Below are 22,527 nucleotides of genomic sequence, written 5' to 3'. Positions count from 1 at the left end.
GTGTATAGAAATTCCCTGTCAGGAGGAAGGGAGGGATGATGAGACTATTGAGATGTCACTGAAAAATTTTCTAGGAAATCTTCAGGATGTTGTTGTACCCACTCCCTGAATTATTCTATGAACTACTTCTACAAGCAGAAGGCACAAGATGCTGCTAAACTGAGAATACAACCTTCTGCCTGCATGGAGCTTTGACGTGAAATTTATGTTTGGAGGTGAGGACTGCAGTGGAAAAAGAACTGAGCAGAGTGGATAACCATTGAATTTTGAGTACAGTGAGGAAGAATATTGTGTTAAAATCTGCTGCACAAGACTGTTGAAAGCAAGTCAAGACTAAAGAAAGACTAAAAAGTTATCTTAACTAATTTCTGAGTCAACTGGTGAAGTAGTACAAGTAATTGAATGAGTGCTTGCAAGGGAAGAAAACAGGCGTGCATGTTTGTGGGTAAATGATGAGAACCTTTTGAGCAGCAAGCAAAAATGAGGTGCAGCTATGAGATCAGTTTAAAATGAAGGAAAGAGGTCCAAACCAATTCTGCTGTTAAACCATTTGCATTAAGTTCTTCAGTTGAATTGCAGTTAGTCTCAACTCTTAAATGCATTGTATGCTTATATATTTAGAATGTTGCTACTACCTTAACTGGCTAGACTTGTTAGATACAGCTGATGAAGTAAATTAATGTTATCTATGTTGAAGGAATAAAAATCTGGAATATTAGACGTAACATTATCTGAGAAGTATGCTGAACACTGGATTCTGGATGGCAGGATGGGCAGCTTGCTAGAAGAAAATGTTCTGAACTTAGAAGGCATATAAACATCCTCCTGTCTTTTACTTTGTGCCCCCCTTTCGCCTAATACTGACTTCAGGGCAGTAAGTCTTTGCGATTTTGAGATTTGGTGCAGCAGCATCAAGTAAGGCACTGGGGGTTTTTTGTGGCCAAGGTACAAAAGAAGAAAGTATGCTGACCAGCAGATAACAGGTATTTTAATGGAGTATTATAGACAGAAGTGCTAGTCATATCCTTAAATATTTAGGAGTTAGGACTTAAAGAGCCTGAAAAAATCTTGCACTAGCAATACTATTGCATAAAACCTAAAACACCAAAAAAACCCCGAACAAAAACCCCAGGAACCAAAACAAACACCTTAAACAAGTTCTAGAGCTCATCTAAGTAGACAAAGCCTATTTCTTGTGGAAGGAAAGGGGTTAAATTCCATTTTTTACAGGGGTTGTTACCAGTTTGCCTTGTTATGCTGTTAGTGGCCCTAGAGCCTGTTTAAGTGCTTCATTTTACTCATTCTCTTTCCTCTCTGTGGCCTACATCGCAATAGGCTACGTCACCGTTCCCAATATCCTTCAGGGAGTGGTTTTGGGTGTTAAGTTAAAAGACAGCACAGGCTTGTTCTATAGCTGTCCGTGTCCTCTGCTTCAAAGACGTGGAGAAGTGTCAGTTACTTCCTGTTGGCTTCTCTATGAGAAGAAAGGTAAAGGCTTCACTGCGTGTTAACAGGTGGCTTTTTTATCTTGTGTTCCTGTGGAACCTCTCCAAGTAATATGCTGGCTATACGTTAGCTGTAGTTTTCTAATAGGTATGTTAGGTCTACTGAAATTCTAGTTGCCTTCCTATACTGTAACAAAGATGGCTGTTAATGGTAATCAAACGGCATTTACTACAACTCAAGAATACTATGCTAGATAATAACCATTAGATGCCAGTGCTGCTAGATCTTCTCAGAAGATACCTTGTGGGTTTATTTGAAATACCGATTTTTAGAATTCATCCTCAATCTAAAGAGTCTGCTTATGAGGGAAGCATCTGCAGGCCAGTGCTTTGACATCGTTACAGGTAGGAATATGGAATTGTGAAACACTAATTAAAATGGTTTGTTTACAGAAAATTTTATGCTAGAAGTTCACAAATTGCAAATCCTGTCAACTGCAGCGTGGAGGTCTGATGTATAGTTGTAGCTTTTTCTTATTGTGTGTGTGGAGAATGCTTGATATATTTTAAGACAACTTCCTCAATTGTAACAGGACTGCACTGGTGTATTCAGTCGATCTATCAGGTTGCATATCTCCTTTGAAGGTAGGTATGTAAAGAGGGAGATGAATAAGCTAGGTGCTGGGAGTGAGTCTTACAGATGGAGTGACAAGTCTGAATGAGAACAGTTCAGACCTGGGAACCTCGGGAGTCTCTTCTTGTTCTAGCATGTGGAAGACACCATTGTGACCCACTGAAAAGTTCCCTTCCCTACTGGACTAACTGGGTACGTGGTATTCTGTGGCTTCATATGCTTGCAGTGAGACTTAATGTTTTGACGTTAAAGGCTGTAGCTGAATCATGAAGCAGCATTATATTTAAAGGCAAACTGGAAATCATATGGTAACACACTACACAATAAGAAATGCAGTTATGTTAGCTCTGGACATCATCTTGACTTGGCAGATGCCTTGCAGAATAAAACAGCTGCCATTTCATACTTCTATGCAGCTGAAAATGTCATGTGTATGACAACACACTATCTGCATAGCTTCTAAGCATAGCCTACTTAAAGTGGCTGGCTGACCCAGACAGATGAACATTAAAGTTTCCCTAGACAGCACCAGGACTGCCTGCATGAAGTTTTCTTCAGCTGACCTAGCAGAACTCTGGGGTGAGTGTGTGTTCTTCTTGCAGCCAGTGCAAGGCGATGTAATAGATCTATGGCAACCATTTCGTGGTATGAATGACAGTTTGATGTTGATACCCAATTTCAGCCTCAGCAGACCTTTGTACAGGAGGTAACACTGCTCCCTCCTTTAAGAAAAGGCACAAAAGGTGCCTCCTTGCTGATGTTTATGAAGAGGTGGTTTTTTCATTTTGTGTTTGAATACAAAGAGATGAAGAGAGAATGCATGATGGCATTTGACAGTGCCTGTGATTAACTTCAGCAAGACCCTCTAGGTAGCGCTGGAGCCCTGGCCAGCTTTCAGCCTGGTTAATGCTAGGCTTGTTGTCTCGTATCTGCGGTGTACTCTGAAGAGAATGCTAGCACTTATGCTCTCCTAAACCTGACTAATCTGGCTGTACAGCAAGCTGGCATAATTTCCAGCTATAGCAGGCTTTTTTTGTTCCACTGTAAAGTATGTAGATTGTTATAAAGTATTAGTATATGAAATTGTAGACTGGAGGTGTTCTGTATTATTTAAAAGCTTTAAACCTTCCTGTTAGTGGGAATATTTGCTATGATTAAGGAGTTAAGGTAAGAGAAGGAGTTTCTCAGTTTCTGAGAAGTAGGGTTTACAGGTATCTCAACTTCCCAGTCATCAAGGCTTCTAGCTATGAGGTTCATTAAAGAACTGTAGTTTGTGGGATGGTGTATTTTATACTCTTACATTCTTTCAAATTCTTAATGGTTTGCTAATTTATCTGACTTTCCGCTTTTTCTGTCTGCGGCTGTGTTGAACCTCTTAGTGGAAAGAACACAAAGAACTTTAGAAAGATGCTTTTTGGCTCTTGTGATATGGGGAATTAGCTTGAGGAGCAATTCTTCTGCCTGACTTGTATTCTTGTTTGATTCCTGAAGCTTATCCTGCAGTGGTTGGAAAGGACCTTAAAGATCATCTAGCGCCAATCAGCCTTCCATGGGCAGGGACACCTTCCACTAGACCAGGTTGCTCAAAGCCCTATCCAACCTGGCCTTGAACACTTCCAGGGATGGGGCATCCACAGCTTATCTTAAATATTTCTGGCATGCTAACCAGGAGCTTTTAGTACTAGGTTGTATCATTACAGTATAACGAGATTGAGTCTGAGCTAGCAAAGTCCTGATCACTTATTTCTTGCGCTGTGCAGGTGTCTTGATCATTTATATGTGTTCCTTTTGGTATTGTACTAGGTATGTGAAGTAATGTTTGCGTAATACAGATTTATGTGCCTGGTTTCTTATGGCCTGACAGTAAAATGGAATAATTTAGGATTATTTTTTTCCTATTCACTTCTGTTCACTTCTATAGGCTCTTTCAGAGGAATAGTCTATCATAGTCAAGTGTTGTCTGGCTTTACTGACAATGCCAGATCTTGAGAGTTATTTAACTAAGGCTCAGTTCAAATTCAAATGCCTCCAGTTATCTGTAGCTGAAACGTTTTAAACTTTTCCCTGGCAGACTTCTTGCTTACTGTGCTATAGATATAATAGGTACTGAGTCAGCATATAGACTATTGTGTTCTTAAACCTGGTTTTTTTTTTTCCTTCTTATGACTCTTTTCACCTGCAAATACCTTTTTTACCAGATTCCACACAATCAGAAACAGTAAAACTGGATTTGCTAGTTGTGGTCCTGTTGCTATGCTGTCTATATAGAAATACCAATTTAGCACAGGATATGAAAGTTACCTTAGCTTCTCAGTGAAGTGAGGCTTGTTCTTGAAATATCTCTGTTTCTGGGGACTGCAGCTGGGTGTTATGGTAGTCTTCCATAAATAACTACCAAAATAATACATATAGACCTGTAGCAGTCACAAAGCAATTCCAAAAGTAGTAATACAAAGTCATAATTGATTATTTTTTAAAATAATTCTGTACACTCATTAATTCTTCTGTCTCAGATACCTTTTCCTGCTAATTAAGCTCTCATGAGTAAGAAGGTCTTGCTCATTATAGCTAGATCTCTTTTCCGGAATTACTGTGTGTCTTTCTTTACACAAATGACAGTTGCATAAATCTGACTAGACAAAGCAGCTGTTTTACAAGCACGGTAGTTTACGTCTGTAATCTTGTGGATACTGCTGATTATTCCTGAAACTGTCATTGTCATCTCCCACAATGAGTTAAAATACTGGAATACTATTGCTCTGTCAAGCATTGAGTTTTCCTAGTCAGTGTGCTTTGTCTTAATGTTGACAAATACAGGTTCTCCTAAACCGCATTTGTCTTTGTCTCCTTAAAATAGACACGTGCCAGAAAAGAAGCATGTCATCATAGAATAATTTGGGTTGGAACAGACCTTTTAAAGGTCATCTAGTTCAATAGGTCATCTGTATGCTATATATACAGAAAAGTGGTTGCTCTGTATCAAGGATCTAAATGCTCTTGAGAAGAATCTTGGCCTGTATGTCGTAACTAAAAATTGCCTAAAGGTTTTTGTCTTAAGTTTTTTGTGTTTTGCACATGCCTCTTCAGGCATGGCTGTGAGTCTTCATGTCACGTGTCCTACAACTGTATCTCTCTTTTCTTTCAGTGAATGATAGTGTCTAGAAAGGGTATGTCCCTTCAGGAGAGAGGTGCCAATGTCCAACCGGCCTAATAACAATCCAGGGGGGTCACTGCGACGTTCACAGAGGAACACTGCTGGGGCCCAGCCACAAGACGACGCAGTAGGAGGAAGGTATGACTGTTATTTATGACTGTGTTCTAATATATAAAAGCAAAATGGATGTGATTTAATTGAAGTCTTCCACCCTGCAGTCCAAGCACTGAAACTTAGTGAAATGTTTTTGCCCCTGAAATGCTATCTGTACTGTTATTGCATGGGATGAAAACATGGATAACTGGCTATCATGCATGTTCAGCATAGCAGTAGTAGCTTTATGGGGAAAAAGCATAACTGAGCTGTATTTCACAAGTAACAGGTAGTTTCGAATTCATTCCCCCTCTTCCTTTCTGGGTAACAAAACTATGTGGGGGAATGGGACAGGGACACTCTGGTATGTGAAATTTGGGAGTATCTGTGCCCTGTCACAGAAGTCTGAGTAACTGGCACCTCTGTGTTGCCTGGTGCTGCATATTAATCCTGTGCACATTTGAATAATTTAAGAAAAAAAGGCTTGCCATCCTTTAATATACTTGTACTTTGAGTGAACAAGTGGGCCAGGTTGTATTTGTTCTGTAAGTGGTTGGCTCTACAATGCAGAACAAAGAAGATCCTTGAAACTTATATCTGGATGCTGACTGTATAATTAATGCAATGTCCTTTAAGGAATTAAGAGTCTTCATCTGAGTGTAGCCTGTATGGATAAGTCTCCCTTGAATTTTGTTAAAATATTAGTCTAGTGAAGAAAGGTTATAGTATTATAGTAGGCAGCATCTGTCTGTATTCTACTTCTTCAGGTGTTTCTGGTGCAGTCATTTTAATGTATGTATCTTGGCCTTGGGTTTTTTGGTATAAGAGTATTGTGCCACTGACCTGCAATATTTTAAAACAAAAAAGTTTGTTACTGTGAAGAAATCAGGCCATAACATATAATGAAGACAAGGTGTATTTCTTACTAGTACAAAGTCTGACTGAGAACAAGATCACTGTTGAATAGATGAAGGAGAACAGCTGTTCTTCTAAGGAACCTTGTGGGGAATAATTCAGTCTGCAAAACACAGCTTCACTTTTTTCTGAACTGGTCTACTGTACAAATGGAAAACCAGATGATAAACACAAGGTTTCTGTCCTGGGCTTCTGCTGTAGCATAGAGAGAGGAAAGTTGCTGTGTTATGTAGCTGATTATTTTGCAAGCTAGAATTGCTTTGGAGAATACCTGTTTAACTGAGGCACAGTGAACCTTTCATTCCATTCTGTCTGTTCCATGTTACCTCTATATCTGAATGGATGTTGAGGTTAGATATTGCCCTACCAACTCTTTTCTTTACACTGAATTTGGCCTGGGGTGAATAACCCTCTGCCTAGAATAAATAATTAGAAGCAAGTTATTTGGGCATGGTGTGGGGGGTTCTTCTTCAGATATCTACTGTTTATTCAGATTTTATAGCAGAATGCAAGACAGAACCTCTACAGCAAGTCAGACAAATTGAAGAATTTTAGGGGTAGCACTGTTCTCTTGTGAGAAAGTTACTCATCTGGTGTTTTGGTGTATTGTGATCTGCTACTTATGCTATCACACAGTGATTTAAGATGCAACTTGTCTTAAGATGTCTGCACCTCTTCCACTCCTCACCAAATCTGTGTCCATCAGACTTTCAGGAGCAAGACTGTACTGCACTCTTGAGCTATGTTAGACCTTTATTGGAGCCAAAGCTCTTTGCTTAGTAACGAGGATGGAAGCTTAAAGTCTTCCTTGAAAATGTGGTCTCCCCTACCTTTCCATCTTTGAAGAAGCATGTTTGGTTGGCAAAGTGTATAAAAAGACCTGGATAAAGCATGGTGGTTAATATAAAATTTATAATGATTTCAGTTTCTTCTGCTGTCTTCTGTATCTCCTCTTCAGTAAGCTGCTGAGCAGAAATGGCTATTGTACAAGGAATGATATAAGACATCTATAGAGTCCTTGAAATTTTTTCTAAATTAAATGGAGGTAGACAGGCACTCAGGTAACAGTCACTTACTCTCTGGTTGCCTGTCTTTAGACATAAGCATCAGGTCACATCCTTCTATGCGTCTAGTATGCAGGGGGATATTGTGTTATAATTCTGCTGCTGAACAGCACATAGACATATCTAGAGATCACAGCTTGATATACCCTCTTCATTATGCCTTGCTGTACTCTGGTGATACATGCTGCTTTAGCTGCTGTATCTAAAAACAGCCAACCAACCCCAAACCAGTGAACAACTTCTTCCCCTACCCCAACACACCTCTTCCTACATAAGTTTTCTTGGGGGCACCTGAGACACGAACATTTTCAGTCATTTTTTCTTGCATTTGTCATCTGTAAAGTGAAACGCTTCCATTTCAGCTGTGAAATCATTTAAGTAGAATGAACTAACTGTAGAAAGACCCGTTTCAATGATATGCTCATGTTGTGCAAATAACTGTGAACTTAAGATGCATCTATGTTAGTATTTTAGTTTGTTTGGAATGTTCTTTTGAAGCAAGCCTGTTATCCTCACCTGCTGTGCTTTGGCTAACATCATGGAATAATCTTGGAGTGATTAAATTGGAATTGTTTTGGATGAAACTAAACTGGAAGTTGTGCTCTAGGAGAGCAGTTCATGCATCCTGGTCACTTGTGGTTTTAATCTGGCCTGCTTTGGGGTAGAAATCATAGAAGTGTATAGAGATGGTAATGGCAACTAGCTTGCTTTACAGATTTTCTTTTGTTGATTTGTACTACTTGTTGATGTCATTGTGCAGACAATGAGATGTTATTCACCTGCTTCTAAATCCACTTTTTAATTAAAAAACAACCCCCAAAAATACACATACACACAGAGGAAAATTTCCCCTCTGCCCCCCTTGCTCCAAAAAACTAGTATTGTAGAGGGAGTTAAGCAGTAATGTGAGTCTGTAAAGGGTTGTTGCCTCATGCCTAAAATAAGCCACAAAGTTTATAAGCAAACTTAAGGGCCACACCTACTAAAGTGTTGGGGAAGGTTACTTCACTTTGGTCATAGATACGCAATCATAACCCTTCGAGCAAGGACAAGTTTTGATGCTGTCTGAACTTGTGTACTTGGTTATATTTCTGCTTTATATAAATAGCTTTCTAAATGGTGGAAATGCAACAGCTTTTTTCTTAAAGCTGTCTTGTGGCTAAGGTGCATGCATTTTCAAAATACAAGTTAAGCAACAAAAGTTTGCAGTTTGTGCAGATTGTCACTCGTACCATGATTTTAGGCTTTAATGTGAAGTCCACAAATCTAATGTGAGTGGTTGTATAGCCAAATGGTAACAGCCTTAACTTTGTCTCTTACCCTCTGACTGGAGTGAACACTGCAATAGACTTCAGCTGAGGAAGGCGTTAAAAAGGAGAGAGGCTGGAGAGTGACATCACTTCTAAGCTGAAATGCTAATGCATGTCCTTCTATAGTCTTTGACCTCTTTGCAGCTTAAAGGCCTTTTGTTAACTTATCAAGTTAGCTTGCTCAGTGGCTACCAGTCACTTGCATGAAGACTTTGGAAATTAACCTGGAAGCAATGCAAACCTGTTTTCCTCTAGACTGGGCTTATTTGATACCAATCTAATAACATCTGTACTTGTAGTTGAAATGAGTGGGGGAAATGAGTTGAAATGAGAGAGTGTTTTCTGCTGGAGTTTTACTAGCAATTTTACACTCAACACAGTAACCTCATAGGACATTTGAGTGTTTGATTTTTACAGTTGCCTTTTTTTAAAAAGCAAACTGATGCTAGGCTCACAGGCAGTGTAGAAAGATTGTTGTAGCACAAATTGGAAGTAAACTTAGCATCTATGATATGTGGCTTTCTTTAAAAGAAGTGAGGTGTGTGTTTGAAAACAGATTTGTAAACTGGTGAACTGTTTTTGCTCTCCATGTATGCACATAACCAAACTGGCCTTGGTGAAGTTGGACTAATATGTCCATTTTCTATCATCAGTAGTGATGTTGAAAGAACTCTGTGCTTTGGATGACTCTGCTCTTGTGGATATTATCATTCTTACTGGTTTTACTACCAAATTGAAAAGTATTCAGTGTTATCCTCCTAATTTAGAGTTACTGATAGGATGGCACCTTCCTAAGTGTACAGCATGAACCTTCTCTGAACTATCTCTTGCAGCACTTTCCACTAAAGGGTGACTCTTTGTAGGTTTGTAGGAAGCAATTATGGTACTAAAGCTTCCTTTTGTAGCAGTAAACCAAAGATGAGTGGGAAGCAGATGCATTAATCTGAGTTGGGGGGCAGGAGGGGTGGGGGGTAGAAGGTATTTACTGTCACTTTCTTGACTGTATCTATATTGTAACCATTGTGTATTGAAGAATTGTGCCCTTGTGGCTTAAGTTCCCAGTGATGCCATAGTATTTACTTTGAATGGGAGCAATTTGGAAGTGATATTGAGAGACACACAACAAGATCTTTTCTGAAAGTGGTGCAGTTGACTGTTCCTTTCAGTTATGGGCAGTTTCAGAATGTTGGTATGGAGTAATTGAAAAATAAGCACCTCTATTATCTCATGCCATTAAAAAAAGAGTTAAAACAAGTAAGTATTCTAGTACATGGGACCACTTCAATCTGCTGATTGTCACTCTTCTGAAATCTTTAGAAACAGCAGTATTTAAGCAGGATATCAATTTGACATAAATGCTGTGGTGTTGCAGTTCTATGTGAAAGTATGATACTTCATAAAAATTGTGAAGTTTTCAGAATATAATATGTATGTGTTCTTTTGCATTTGAGGTGGAAGGCTAAATGAGAAATAATAGATCCTTGTTAGCTGCCTATATAGAGGGCATTGGTATAAACAGAATCTGCAAAACACTTTGGACTGACCTTTTTCAAATACTAAAGCAAGAAGAATGCTTTTGTCAGTTACCTTACTCCTGAACAAGAAGTAGGCCAAAAACGTTTGGTTTTGGACCAGTCTTGATATAGTAACTGTTAATATCTTACCTGAGACTTGTGTAAAAACTACACTTAATGTTTGAATCTGTGGAGAAGATGGAGTATTTCTGAGGAGAGACAGTAGGTTTTCCTTACATGGTTTATTTAATCTGTGCTTTTGCTTTTATTTATCTCACTTTTGACAGAAGTAAAAGGGTGTTTGTTTAGTTTTGTAGACTTCATCTTTGGAAGCATTTAACACCTCACTTTTAGCTGCTGATGGACATGACTGTAGGTGAAATTTTGTCTATTAACTAACTTCAAAAGGTATTTTTTTTTAATATGTACAGAGTAACTCTTTGAGGACAGGTTCAAGTTGTTTTTTTATTACGGTTTTGCTAAGGAAGGCTAAGGGCTGGCAGTTTCCATGAGATTGTTTTTATATAAACACTGCAAACTAAATGGTGGGTCACTTGTCAACTTCTCTGTGTTACTCTGAATTGAGTGTCTGCTTGTGAATTGAAATGCATATCAGCAGACAGTTTTGTCCAGTTGAGTGAAGCTTTGGAGCAAGTCATGAAACTGTCTTTAAGTTGGGGGTGCGGATGGACCAGAAACAAGCAAAAAAAAAAAAAAAAACAAACCCCAAAACCCAAACAAAAACGCCAAAACACTTGCAGGTGCAGCAAGGCTCAGTCTTCCTTGATTTGCCCTTGTGAATGGAAATGGATGAACAGAAGCTCATAAAAAATTAACTTATTTTTCATCATTAATGAGGAGCTTAGCCTCTCAAAATACTTGTTGCTGGAATATTTGTTTAAATGAGGCTTCTGAATGAAGGATACATTAATGGAAAAGAATAAAGAGCATGTAACTGGGTAAGTTATGAATTAAAGGCCTTGAATTATGGTCAAAAGTACTGGTACCTTACAACCTTTAACAAAAGTTAATCTTCCAGCTGCCTATGTACCTTTCATAGCACGCACTTCTGCAAGCATTGCGCTTTTGTTTCTAGCTCAGACTATTCTAACTACCTTTGTATGTAAGTTAACTTTTAACGAGACCTTAAACAAGCTGTGACAACCTTAACATAAATTGGGACAATGATACTTGTTAGTTGGTGTATGGCTAAAGTTGTCTTAACTCAATCCTGCAGTCTCTCCAAATTGTCAATCTGCTTGCTATCATACAGACCTTAGAGAAAGGGATTTAATGTCATGTTTTTAACTGACATGCTACTACATGTACAGTTGCTATTGTGTACCTCTTCTTTGCAACGCATACAAGGTGAATGATTAAACTCAATGAAAAGTGAGAGCACAGTGTAGGTCTTTAGAACAATAAAAAAAATCTTTGTCATTTGAACTCCTCATGTTTCTAGTGTAACCTTTCTGCTCTGGCTATGAGTGTTATTTCTACTGATAGTTAGATGGATAAAGAAAATAAAGCAAGTGCAAATAGTCTGCACGATACAGTATTCACGATCCCCAGGCTATGATTGTAGCTCTATTGGTCCATATAAATCGGCTGTTGGTATGAAATCATGTTTGTAAAATTTCTAAGAACCTGAAGGGTTTAAAGGTGAAAGTGGAGACGCCTGGAACAGGTGGAAACTCTTCAGTGGAAGATTTAAGTACTTGATGTTTTGATATATTGCTTTAGTTATATTTTAGTTGAAAAGATCTCCAATGGTTTGTGTTCTGTGAATACTTAAAGCACTAGGTTAAATCCAGTTCTGATTGAAGCAAACCAAAAATTTTAAGGTAAAATAGCCTTTTAAAATATATTTAGAATAAATGAACCCTGATCAGTTAGCTTACATAAAAAATGAGATTCATGCCAAGTGTAAATTATGTAATAACTCCTGTTCCTCCCATAATAAAAACATTTCAAGGGGAAAATTAAATTACACGCCTTAATCTTTTGTTGGGAGAAGGAAAATCTAAACACTCAAGATTAGGTGAAACTATTCCCAAGTTTACCTTGATGGATCTGCTATTGTGAGCTAAAGATCTAACTATTTTATTTCACTTGCTTTTGATAGCAAAAATGATTTCTTCTAGTATGAGAAATAAAAACAGATTACTGGAGTATGGAGAAGATGCTGTTAATCTGATATTTTCAGACTATTATGCTCTTAGGTGAGTCACAGGAAGTTTTGCATCTGTGCTGTCTAGGTCCATTCATCAGTTTGAAAAACTGATTAAATGAGAATACTTGGGGGGGGGGGGGCGGGGAATAAACAGAGGAAGGAAAGTTTTCAAGAAAAACAGTCATGTTACAGAAGTTTTACCACTTAGCCTCTGTAGGCAGATAATCATGTGGTTGTCACTTAGGTGGTTAGGTGTGGGTTTTTTTGGTGGTGGTTTTTTTTTTTTTTTTTGGTACTAAGGGTTATGTTAAAGTTCATGTTGAAATCATTAAGAGGATGGTGAAACTCCCTGGTCAATAGCAGGCTTAGGTCTGCCTTTGGTACTGGATTTCTGGCATTTGATTGGAAGAAGCTGTTTGAAAGCTTGTGGAACTCTTCTTCCTCTTCCACTTACTCTTTTGGCCTAAACATTTTGGTGTTTTGGGTCATGGGTTGGATCAGGACACTGAAATCTGAAGTTACATTTCTCCCCTTCCCCTATATGATTCAAAGATGTTTGCATAGCTCAACTCAAAGAACTAGATAGCCTAGGTTAATAGTATAAGCATGTACTCAGCAGTTGTTTAACTCTGAAACGTTGCTTCTTCCAGCACTGATACTAGGCTAGTTTGAAGCCTCATTAAAGTTAGCGGTGCTTGGGGTTTCAGTGTAGGAAGTATATGAGCAGTAGAGTTTTCCTGGTGGCAGCTGAGTCAAAACTGTGTTTTATCCAGGGAAGTACAAATAAGATGTCTCTTGCCTCGGCAGTTATTTATACTATGCTGTTTTAACTGCTGATGAGCTGTCCCTGAGTCTTGCAGATGATAATTCTGATTGGTTTTGAAGATAGGTGTGGAATATATAAAGATATAACTTAAGACTTAAATTTTATCTATGGTATAGTATGATCTTTGCCCTAAAGTCAGAGTTAATACAATACAGTTCTTTGCATACAATACAATTTTTTTGCATGTAGCTGAAAGCTGCTTGGAAGATCTGTTGTGGCTTCTTGATGTGAAACTCTTTCTCTGTGTGTCTTTTTCTGACATCACAGGTTTTCTGTCTCATCTGGCTGCCTTCCTTGCTAGCGTGCATTTCTTCATTCCTCTTACTTCAGCTGTTACCAAACGGCTCCCAGTCCTTTGAATTGGTGGATCTGCAGTCAGAAAATAACTGGCGGGGTTGAGTTTTCCTACTGAGTCGAGCTGGTTGCATTCCTATTCTGAGCAATTGATTTTGTTAAACTCAAGAGCCAAGAGACAAACTTTTAAAAACTTGTAGCTGGATAAAGTCTTAACACATGAAATCTTGAGGTTGATGAGTATGTATCTGTTTATGAGAAGACATCTTTGACAGGTGCTCTAATCTTGTGCCTTACTGTGCTACCTTAATGTTTAAGTGAATAATTCTGTAACTGCACAACAGAAAAAATTGAATTTTATCTGCACAGCTCAGATGTGAGAATGTTGTATACATCTAAAACTACTAAATAATCATGTGCTTTACAACGCAGTTAAAATGGTAGTGATTTGTAACTGTACCAGGTGATTCTTTTGAAATGTCGCTTTGATGTTAGGTGTTGATATGTAAAAATCTGAAGCTATAAACTACTATTTATAAATGGTCCAAAAAGCAAATAATAGTTCCACCTGCGGGTTTGTATGTGTCTTGGAATCCTGATAGCTTTCTGTTTTGACTTTCTGCTGACAGGTCACATTTTGGGCAGGCAAAACATAAGGCACATAGCCCTCCTGAGAGTAGAAAATCCATTTCAAAGACACCCAAAGTGCAGTCTAATACTACTTCTGAACAGTCCAAGGGACACTTTTCTAAAAGGTAATTGCACTTCATATTCATATGTTAACCAGTGTTATGAGCTTCACAACTGTGTATAGTTATACAGAGTGCTTATGAAATGTATGACTGATAGATTTTTAACTAATCCAGGTATTGCATTCAGTGGATAGGTTTCAGTGTTTCACGTTCTATTTTTGTTTCTTTTTATAATTTACCAACTAAGAGCATTACATCAGTGATGGGGAGGAAATGATTTCTGCGTAACTAGTACTGGAAAACTTGCACAGTCTTTCTCCTCTTCCTACTTCATGTGGGGGGAAGATTGCCCAAGGAGTTCTGAGCAATGTCCAGTATGAATTGAAACATTTAATAATCTAAAGTATGCCTGTGTTCAGGGTAGTAATCTTGGTCGCGCTTTGACTGCCTTTTGTGTACTTCTGCTATACATGCACTGGAACAGTTTTCTATCATGTAGAAGGGGATTTTGCCATTTTTGTGTGTGATTAATTGCCATCGATTTCAAGATGGTGAAACTACCTTTTCATTAAGAGTCTTCCTTAACTAGAATCCAGTTATGACTAGTTATGCATGACTGAACACTCTTTACGCTCTTGTGGGACTTAGATTCTCAAACATTCAGATGATAGCTTCAAGGCTTGGAGTTTTTTCCTTTTTTTTATCAGTTCGACGTACCTATTAAAAAAAATCAGATAGTAAAATCTACCCAAGTTACCTCATATCTTCCTCATTAAAAAAAGCAGAGCACTGTGCAATTTGTTCTAATTTTCATGCTAGCGAAGATTTGCCATGACTGTTCTCATACAGGCATTTTTTTCTTGTTTCAATGTAAACTTAATAATCAACAATAATAATCTTACCTGATGTTTCCTTTATTATTAGAGAACGCTGACATTTATTTTGCAAAACTATTGCAACTGTGAGGTTTCTAGAGTTCAACATTAACACTGTTCTTGCTTACTTCTACAGAGGCTGTAGTTCATCTACTGTTTTAATACCACAACAAGAAGATCCAGAGACAGTCAATACTTCAGAAAAGGAAAAAACGGGGCAAGTGCCTAAGAAAGACAATTCTCGAGGAGTTAAACGCAGTGCTAGTTCAGATTACAGGAGGACCGATTCTCCTAGCTCTGCTAAAAGACCCAAAGCACTTCAACACACTGAAAGTTCCTTGGAAACTAAGAAGCCACATACTAAATCTAAAAGAAGACATTTAGACCAAGAACAGCAGAAGTCCACACAATTGCCATCAACAAGCAAGGCTCACACCAGAAAGGGTGGAGCTGCTGGTAGCTCCCGAAGTCTGAAAAGGAAAAGGACAGAAAATCTGTCTTGTATAAAGAGTGGTTCAGCAGTTGAATCAACTGGCGCTGAGGAGAAGTCAGCAAAACTCTCCAAGCTGGCTTCAAAATCAGTGACCTCAGCCAAAGCTGGGTGTAGCACCATCACTGATTCTTCTTCTTCAGCTTCCACATCTTCCTCCTCTTCTGCTGTTGCCTCTGCTGCTTCTGCTGTTCCTCAGGGTGCCAGAGTGAAACAAGGAAAGGACCAGAATAAGGCTAGACGTTCCCGTTCTGCATCCAGCCCCAGCCCAAGAAGGAGCAGCAGGGACAAAGAACAGAGTAAAACAGGTGGCTCTTCAAAGTTTGATTGGGCTGCTCGATTCAGCCCAAAAGTCAGTCTCCCTAAAACAAAACTGTCTCTACCAGGCTCTTCCAAGTCGGAGACATCAAAACCTGGACCTTCAGGACTACAGGCTAAGCTAGCAAGTAAGTCCTATTTTTGTGGAAGAATAAGCATGTATGTTTTAAAATAGTCTTCTAAACAAAAATTTCTATCGTTTTTAGTGATCTTCTTGTGATCTTCCTAAAGAAATTTACTTTTAGTGTGTTCTGCTGAGCTTTTAAGTAAAGGAGTGACTGAAATTATTTACAGCTAAAGCAAATTACTTCAATACAGTCAGTGTTCTATAAGTTTAATTTGCTTCTGTCTTGTAAATCAATATTAAAAAAATATGCAAAATAGTTGAGTGTTGTGATGGGAACATGTATGCTATAAAACTCTTGATTGTTCTTCCTGTCAGATTTCTGTTTTTCCTCTTTTACTTAAGCTATCTGTCCTGAAGTGGGGATGTTAAATGATTGAAAACAAGTAGATAATGTGATTTCTCGTTTCAAGCCCGCTTACCTCATTTTTCCTTACTGTGAGAATATCTTCTCTGATACTACTTCAAAACCAGTAATCTTTTAAACCTAGTGTACCTAGTGCCTCAGATGTTAGTCACTTTATCTTTTTGTTCTTACAAAACATGTCCTCTCTGCCACTGAATTTGAATAGCAGGCTCTGTTCTTGGAAATTGTCACTAAGAAATACAGGCTGTCTCCAAGCAGAGCACCTGCTTGCCAGTGTGCAGATACCTTTGTGGCTCTGTTGCTTTGAACAAAGTGGTTTTTTTTTTTTAAATGTGTTATGCTGCCTTTGTGTACTATATAACATGCTTATAACATGTATTCTTTAAAACTTGATTTAAGAAGTTGGATTCTTAAGCTTGCTTACTGTTGTTCCTTTCTCTGTGTATGGTCGCAAGTAGCCTGTCCCAAATGGGGCATGTCTATAGCTCATACTAATGCAGGAAATATGTGAAATAAACAAGAGCAACTGGTTGTCTTCCTGTATAAGCAATTTATGTGTAGATTTAATTGACCTAACAGGCTTGTTTTGGATAACTTGTGTGTCTGGAGTACTGATTCTGGAATGCCCTAACCTAATTGAGGAAGAGTAGCATTGGGGAAGGGGAGAGGAGTTACATTTTTGTAGCAAGCTTTTCTCTACCTGCTCCATGGTTCAAGACTTCATGGGTGATGAATTCCAGAGTCAAAACTCTGAATCCACAGAGTGGAATGAGAGGGAAGTGCATAGGAATCGGGCAAGAATGGGACTGACCCACCCACAAGTTCTTAGCTAAGTCTGTCACAGGCAACTTTTCAGCAATGAGGACAATCAACAGGGAGGAGAAAGAATTAACTCTATCAAGAGAGTGAAGGCAGCAAGTTACTGGCAAGTGACAAAATTTCAGCAAGTACTGAGAAGGGAAAGGGTGGGATAGCACAATGTAAAGGGAGTGTGTGGAGAATGACTTGAAAAACAGCATTGAGAAGATGAGCCTAAACTGTCTCCACAAAGAATGTCCTGAGAAAGCTAGCTTGACTGGCTTTAGCTCTGTCATGACTTGAAAGTGATCTCTTGCAAAAAGATAAACTGAAGTTGAACTAAGACATTCAAGTGTATGTCACAAAACCAAGTTGGTATGGACTATAAGGCTTGTGTGTATATGTATAAAATGTCACCAGTAGGGGACACAAAGCATGGTGAGGAATGCTTCTAGACTCAGAAGTTACTTTCTCTAGATGGTGTCCCAGTTTGAGGGGGAAAGAAAAGTAGTAACAGGTGATGCTAGAAGTCTGAAACATCTGATTCCTCTTCATTTTACTGTAGATTGCATCAAAACTTATTCCAATGGTTATTATATTGAATATCATTGCTATACTGAATACCACTTAAAGTAAGAACTCAACCTAGAATAGAAGTGTTAAACTGTGTTATTTTCAAATAGTCTCACTGTTTGAAAAATAGTGCATTAGAGCTCTTTGACAACAGATTGAAGTGATCTTGGAATCAACGGTAACTATTAGTGTAGAGCTCTTAGAGGAAAAGTCTGTCATACAGCTTCAGTAACTCAAATGTTGGGACAAATACTTTAACAAAATACACATTTTGGATAATGTTGAGAGGTGTCAAGAAAGCAGTAAGAAAATAAACCTCCAGTGTAGGTTTTTAAGGAAGAATGGTTAAGTTCAAATTAATTTTCTGTAGCACGCTAGTACCCTTAGAGGATAAGGAAGCAGGAATAGATGATTTTTTCACATGGATACTAACATCCTAGAGCTTTCTAAAGCAGTAAGGCAAAGTGATCTAAATTATTGAGAGGTGTATAGCTCTCTGCCTGGAAACGTGTCCTTAGAAGTCATAGTAATCCTGTGTAGAAAGTGAAAGCTAAAACTTGGTAGGCTTGCATAGGAGCATAATATCAAACAGATGTTTGAAATGGGGCTTATAGAAGTAGAGGCAGATAAACCAAAAACAAAGCTGCAAGCATAGCTCTTCAAGGAGCTGCAAAAATTGCAGGAAAGATGATGTGTGTGAGTGGTTCTAGGAAGAAAAGTGGGAAGAGAGGGGAGATTATTCTTGCTAGTACATGGTCAGTCATGTCTGTATAAATGCAGTGCTGTTCACTGTGGGGTATTGCATTTCAGGAAGTACAAAAGAATTATTAGTAGTTGTGGTCTTTAAAGAAAAGCCAGAAGAGCTGAGCTGTCTTAGTCTACTGAAGAGAATGAGGAGAGAAGTGGTTGCCATCATTGCAGAAAACTTTCACCTATTGGAGGGCAAAACCCTGAGGTTTCTTGTCTGGTCCTCACTGGATAATTAATAGGTGTTAAATGCAGCCGAGGTGACTTCCAAGGTTTTCAGCTGTACAGCAATCTGTAATTGAGCAGTGATATCACTGAGTAACAGCCGTAGAACTTGTTGGAAGAGCAAAAACAGGCTAGACTAAAGTTTTTCATCTCTCTTTTTGTAGCTGAATATTTTTTGACAGGGGAAAAAAAGCAAGTTCCATGTTTTGCTCTCTTGATTTGACTATTTTGACATCCCTTTCAAGCCCTATATTTTGTAGGGGCTTTTTTACAATGTTGCAAATTGGGTCATCTCACTGATTATGTAACAGTATAAAACCAAGCTTAATTGTGTCTCTGTTGTTATGGAGATCTTTACTGTCCTTTGTGTGTGGTGTCTTGTGGCCCTTAAGTAGGAAGAAGCTGGCAGTGATGACTAGGACAGCGATGAAGGCAGGGTAACTTAGCACAGCTGTCCCTGACTGAGAAGTCTCTACCTAATAGTTTAAGACCCTGGGGGTGGCAGTGGGCAGAGCTGGAGAGGTTATTGGGATATACTAGAAAGCCACATGAAGGTGAACACAAGAGCCTGAATGATGTATGACTCTTGGCTTCAAGGGATTTGGCAGAAGTGAGGAAGAAAAGAATCTGAAAATAGCTCTGGAACAGTTTATTTGGGGTTGTGGGTGACAGTACTGTCTCTGTGATGGTTGTTAGAGCCTTAAGAATTGTGGGTTTAGGATTGAGGCAATAAGGTGACTGGTTTGGAGAAGGTTTAATTGCAGTGATGGGCTCTGTGGGGCTATAATAGAGCTGGGAACATCTGGGTTGGTACTGAGGGAGGGGAATAGTGGAGTATTAGAGCAACAGGAGGCTGTCTAGTTTTCCCTTGCCACAACTATTTTCACCCCATCTTTATTGCATGAGGAGGAGAGCAGCCCAACACAGGAGCCAATCTGGAGTCTAAACTTGCAGTTTGAACAAGTAAATCTCTACTGATTATCTTTCTGAACTGCAAAATAAGGGCTTTTCAGGTTACGGACTGTAAAAGTTTGACTGATTTTGTTTTGGCTTGGGGAATACACTCAGACTTCAAGTGAATGCAGTACAGCTGCATTCAGGACTTGTTTCTTTCATGCAACAAAAAATGCTTTTTTAAAAAAATGCTGACCAGAAAACACACTTAAATGTGAAGATGTTCTTAAGATTTTTTTGTTTGTTTTGTTTGATTTCTGTTAGGCTATGCTGTTTCAGGTTTAGCCTGTTTGGGTCTGTTTTCCTTCTGAGTCATTAACATGAGTGTTTGGCATGCAAATAGGATGATGTCATGGCATCAGCAACAGATCAGTTTGCCATAAGGAAACCTATGCCTGTGCTCTAATTCTGAAGCTTATGCAGTTACTGAATATGAACTGCTTAAAGATAACTTTCTTCTGGTTTATTAAAAGTCCATCTCTGTTCATAAGTCTTACTAGCTCTTTGAAACAGATCTCTTGATAGTTCTGTGTATTACAGAAATAATGTTGAATAAACAGCTTCTGGAGATGAATGTCAAACCAATTCTGAAAGCCCTTGCTATCTATGGCAGTGTGACTGGTGTTGTCCTTCGTCAGGCAGTCACAGGGCATCTCTCTGAATGTGGGTTTTGCCCTCTTTGCCAGCGAAGGCTGGGGGCTGTTAGCCTCCTGCAACCCCTATAGATACAGGACTGACTCAGGCAGGAGTGCACGTTGGCAATGTGTTAATGGAGGATGAAATTTTGGTGACAATGTGAATGAAAGGATGAAAGTTCAGTCCAACGCTGAAGAAATTGGCAGTCCTGAGGTTTTAGGTTCATGTATGTGCCCTTGTAGATACATCAGAGGTAGAGAAGTAAAGACTCGGGAAGAGAAACATGCAGTAAGAGCTGACAAGGAGAACATTATTCCTGAGCAGCGGGAGAAAATGAGCTCAACTCTTCTGGGTGCTCAGGCTGTGATGTAACGTACAACTCATCCACCAAGCAGTAACTGGGTAACTCTTCCTATTTTCTAAAACCCTCTTATTGAGGTAATTCAGTTTAAAGAGGTGGTTGGCTAATTTAATGACTCTTACGGAAAAGGACAACCTATTTCACAGCTTCATTGCCCTACTGCTTCCTGGTGTCTCTGCTCATCTGACCCTTGTTAAGCAAGCTCAGCTCACCGAACTGGCAGAATACAAATGGAACGAGAAGGTGTATATGTGGTGTGCGCTCTGTGCATCTAGGAATCGGTTTGGGAGCAATGAGAGATGAGTGTACCAAACTGTTAAACAAGAGTAAGCTGTTAAGCTAGCTCTGCTGTTTTGTGAAACCTTTGCCCTTAGAAGAAATCCTTTTTTGATATAAATCCAGTCAACCTTACTTCACTTAGAGTGGATGTGTGGTGTGTCATTGATAGTCTGTTATTAAGCTGATAACAAGTTACTTAATATTTAGGTCTGACTACTTGAAAATCAGTACCCACAGATTTGAAGTAGTAAGTGGCATGCTGACATAAAGAATTAAAATGTATTTTTAAATTTTTCCACTGAATTACTACTGTAACAGGGTGACTAACTTATTTATCTAAAGCAGGGGTCCTCAAACTGTTTAACCAGGGGGCCGGCGCGCGGATGAAGTGGCAGGCAGTCATCTGCGGCTGTTTGGTTCCCCTCCCCCCCCCCCCCCCCCCCCCCCCCCCCCCCCAAACCCCCAGCGGGGGGTGTCTGTAAATACCGGGGGCTGGATTGAGGACCCTGGGAGGCCGTATCCGGCCCACGGGCCGTAGTTTGAGGACCCCTGATGTAAAGGTAAAGCAAAAGCACATCTCATTTAGAACTTCACCATACTGTTACAGGTACCGTACTGAGTAGCGTGCTTTTCAGTATACATAATATGAACTCAGAGTGGTAATCGTGTTTTACTCGTGGAGTAATGCAGTGCTATACCTAGTGCTAGTTAAAGCATGCATTTTCTGTTGTAAAATATAACCAGCTACGAGGGGTAGTTTTGTATCTGTGCGCTTCTACAGCTTAAAGGCTTACGTAGCTATGGCATGGGGTCCTGCTACAACTGTTTCAAACTGGTTTTCTCTTACATATCTATAACATACTCCCCCCACCCCATGTCTTATGGATATAAATAGGATTCGAGTCATCATGTATTTTTGTCATAGCAACTTAAATTTTGGGTTTGAAAGCGTGTGTAGTAAAAATATTATATTTTTTTTTAATATTTGAGAAAGTTACATATTTTGTTCTGTATATACAGACCATCTGAAGCTTCAGGTGACTGGCCGGCTTTGGTTTAGTGCTTGGTGCCTATTAAGTACAAAACCTTGTTGTTTTCCCAAGGTTGCCAGATTTCTTGAGTTAGTAAATCAGGTGTGTGCTAATACCTAAATATCAGGTTAACCTTTATCTCCAGGGAATTCAACTGCACACAGCATTGTGGTGTTGTGTCTAGCATAGTGTTTGAAAGGACTATAGACCAGGTCAGTAATAGTTTTTCAGATCACTTTTCCTTTCCTGTTAAATACGCAGTCAGAAGCTCCGTAGTGAACATGTCATCCCTCAGTACCACAAGGCAGCATTCCTGAAACGTTTTAGGATTAAGGAAATAGACAGGAGCCAGTTTGATAGGTAGTGTGCTCAAAAAACATAGCACTTTGCTATCTTTTTATTTCTGCTTTGTTGCCAGAAGGGGGAGCAGTGGTCCAATATTACCATCTTTTCAAATTTATTTACATCTGTTCTAGTAATAGTATCTCTAAAATGAATGTTATGGGGTTCTCCTTTATTTATTATAGAGATGGGGGGACTGAAATGTTGAGCTGGGTCTGATGAGGATTTTTAATTTTTGACCTTAACTATCAGCCTTCTGGTTTGGAAGCTGTTATTATAGGATATTTCAGCTT

At 39.0% G+C, this 22,527-nt stretch overlaps 1 protein-coding gene across 14 annotated transcripts in view; it reads left to right on the top strand.

Annotated features, from left to right (window-relative positions):
- Positions 1-22,527, top strand: part of TRIP12 (thyroid hormone receptor interactor 12) — a 79,601-nt gene that overhangs the window by 21,237 nt on the left and 35,837 nt on the right. For 8 of the 14 annotated variants that reach the window (XM_037407010.1, XM_037407008.1, XM_037407001.1 and 5 more), the window contains exons 2-4: positions 5,225-5,371; positions 14,052-14,177; positions 15,126-15,925. In XM_037407010.1, the coding sequence (XP_037262907.1) occupies positions 5,274-5,371; positions 14,052-14,177; positions 15,126-15,925 (1,024 nt within the window). In that variant the 5' untranslated portion in view covers positions 5,225-5,273. Of the gene's footprint in view, positions 1-190; positions 216-2,212; positions 2,272-5,224; positions 5,372-14,051; positions 14,178-15,125; positions 15,926-22,527 lie in introns of those variants that run through there. The other 6 variants (XM_037407014.1, XM_037407013.1, XM_037407011.1 and 3 more) reach the window with 4 other exon arrangements.

The sequence above is a fragment of the Falco rusticolus genome, chromosome 13, assembly GCF_015220075.1.
Source record: "Falco rusticolus isolate bFalRus1 chromosome 13, bFalRus1.pri, whole genome shotgun sequence".
NCBI classification, from domain to species: Eukaryota; Metazoa; Chordata; class Aves; order Falconiformes; family Falconidae; genus Falco; species Falco rusticolus.
The sequence above is the reverse complement of the archived record's forward strand: the minus strand, read 5'-3'. Positions and strand labels throughout refer to the sequence as shown.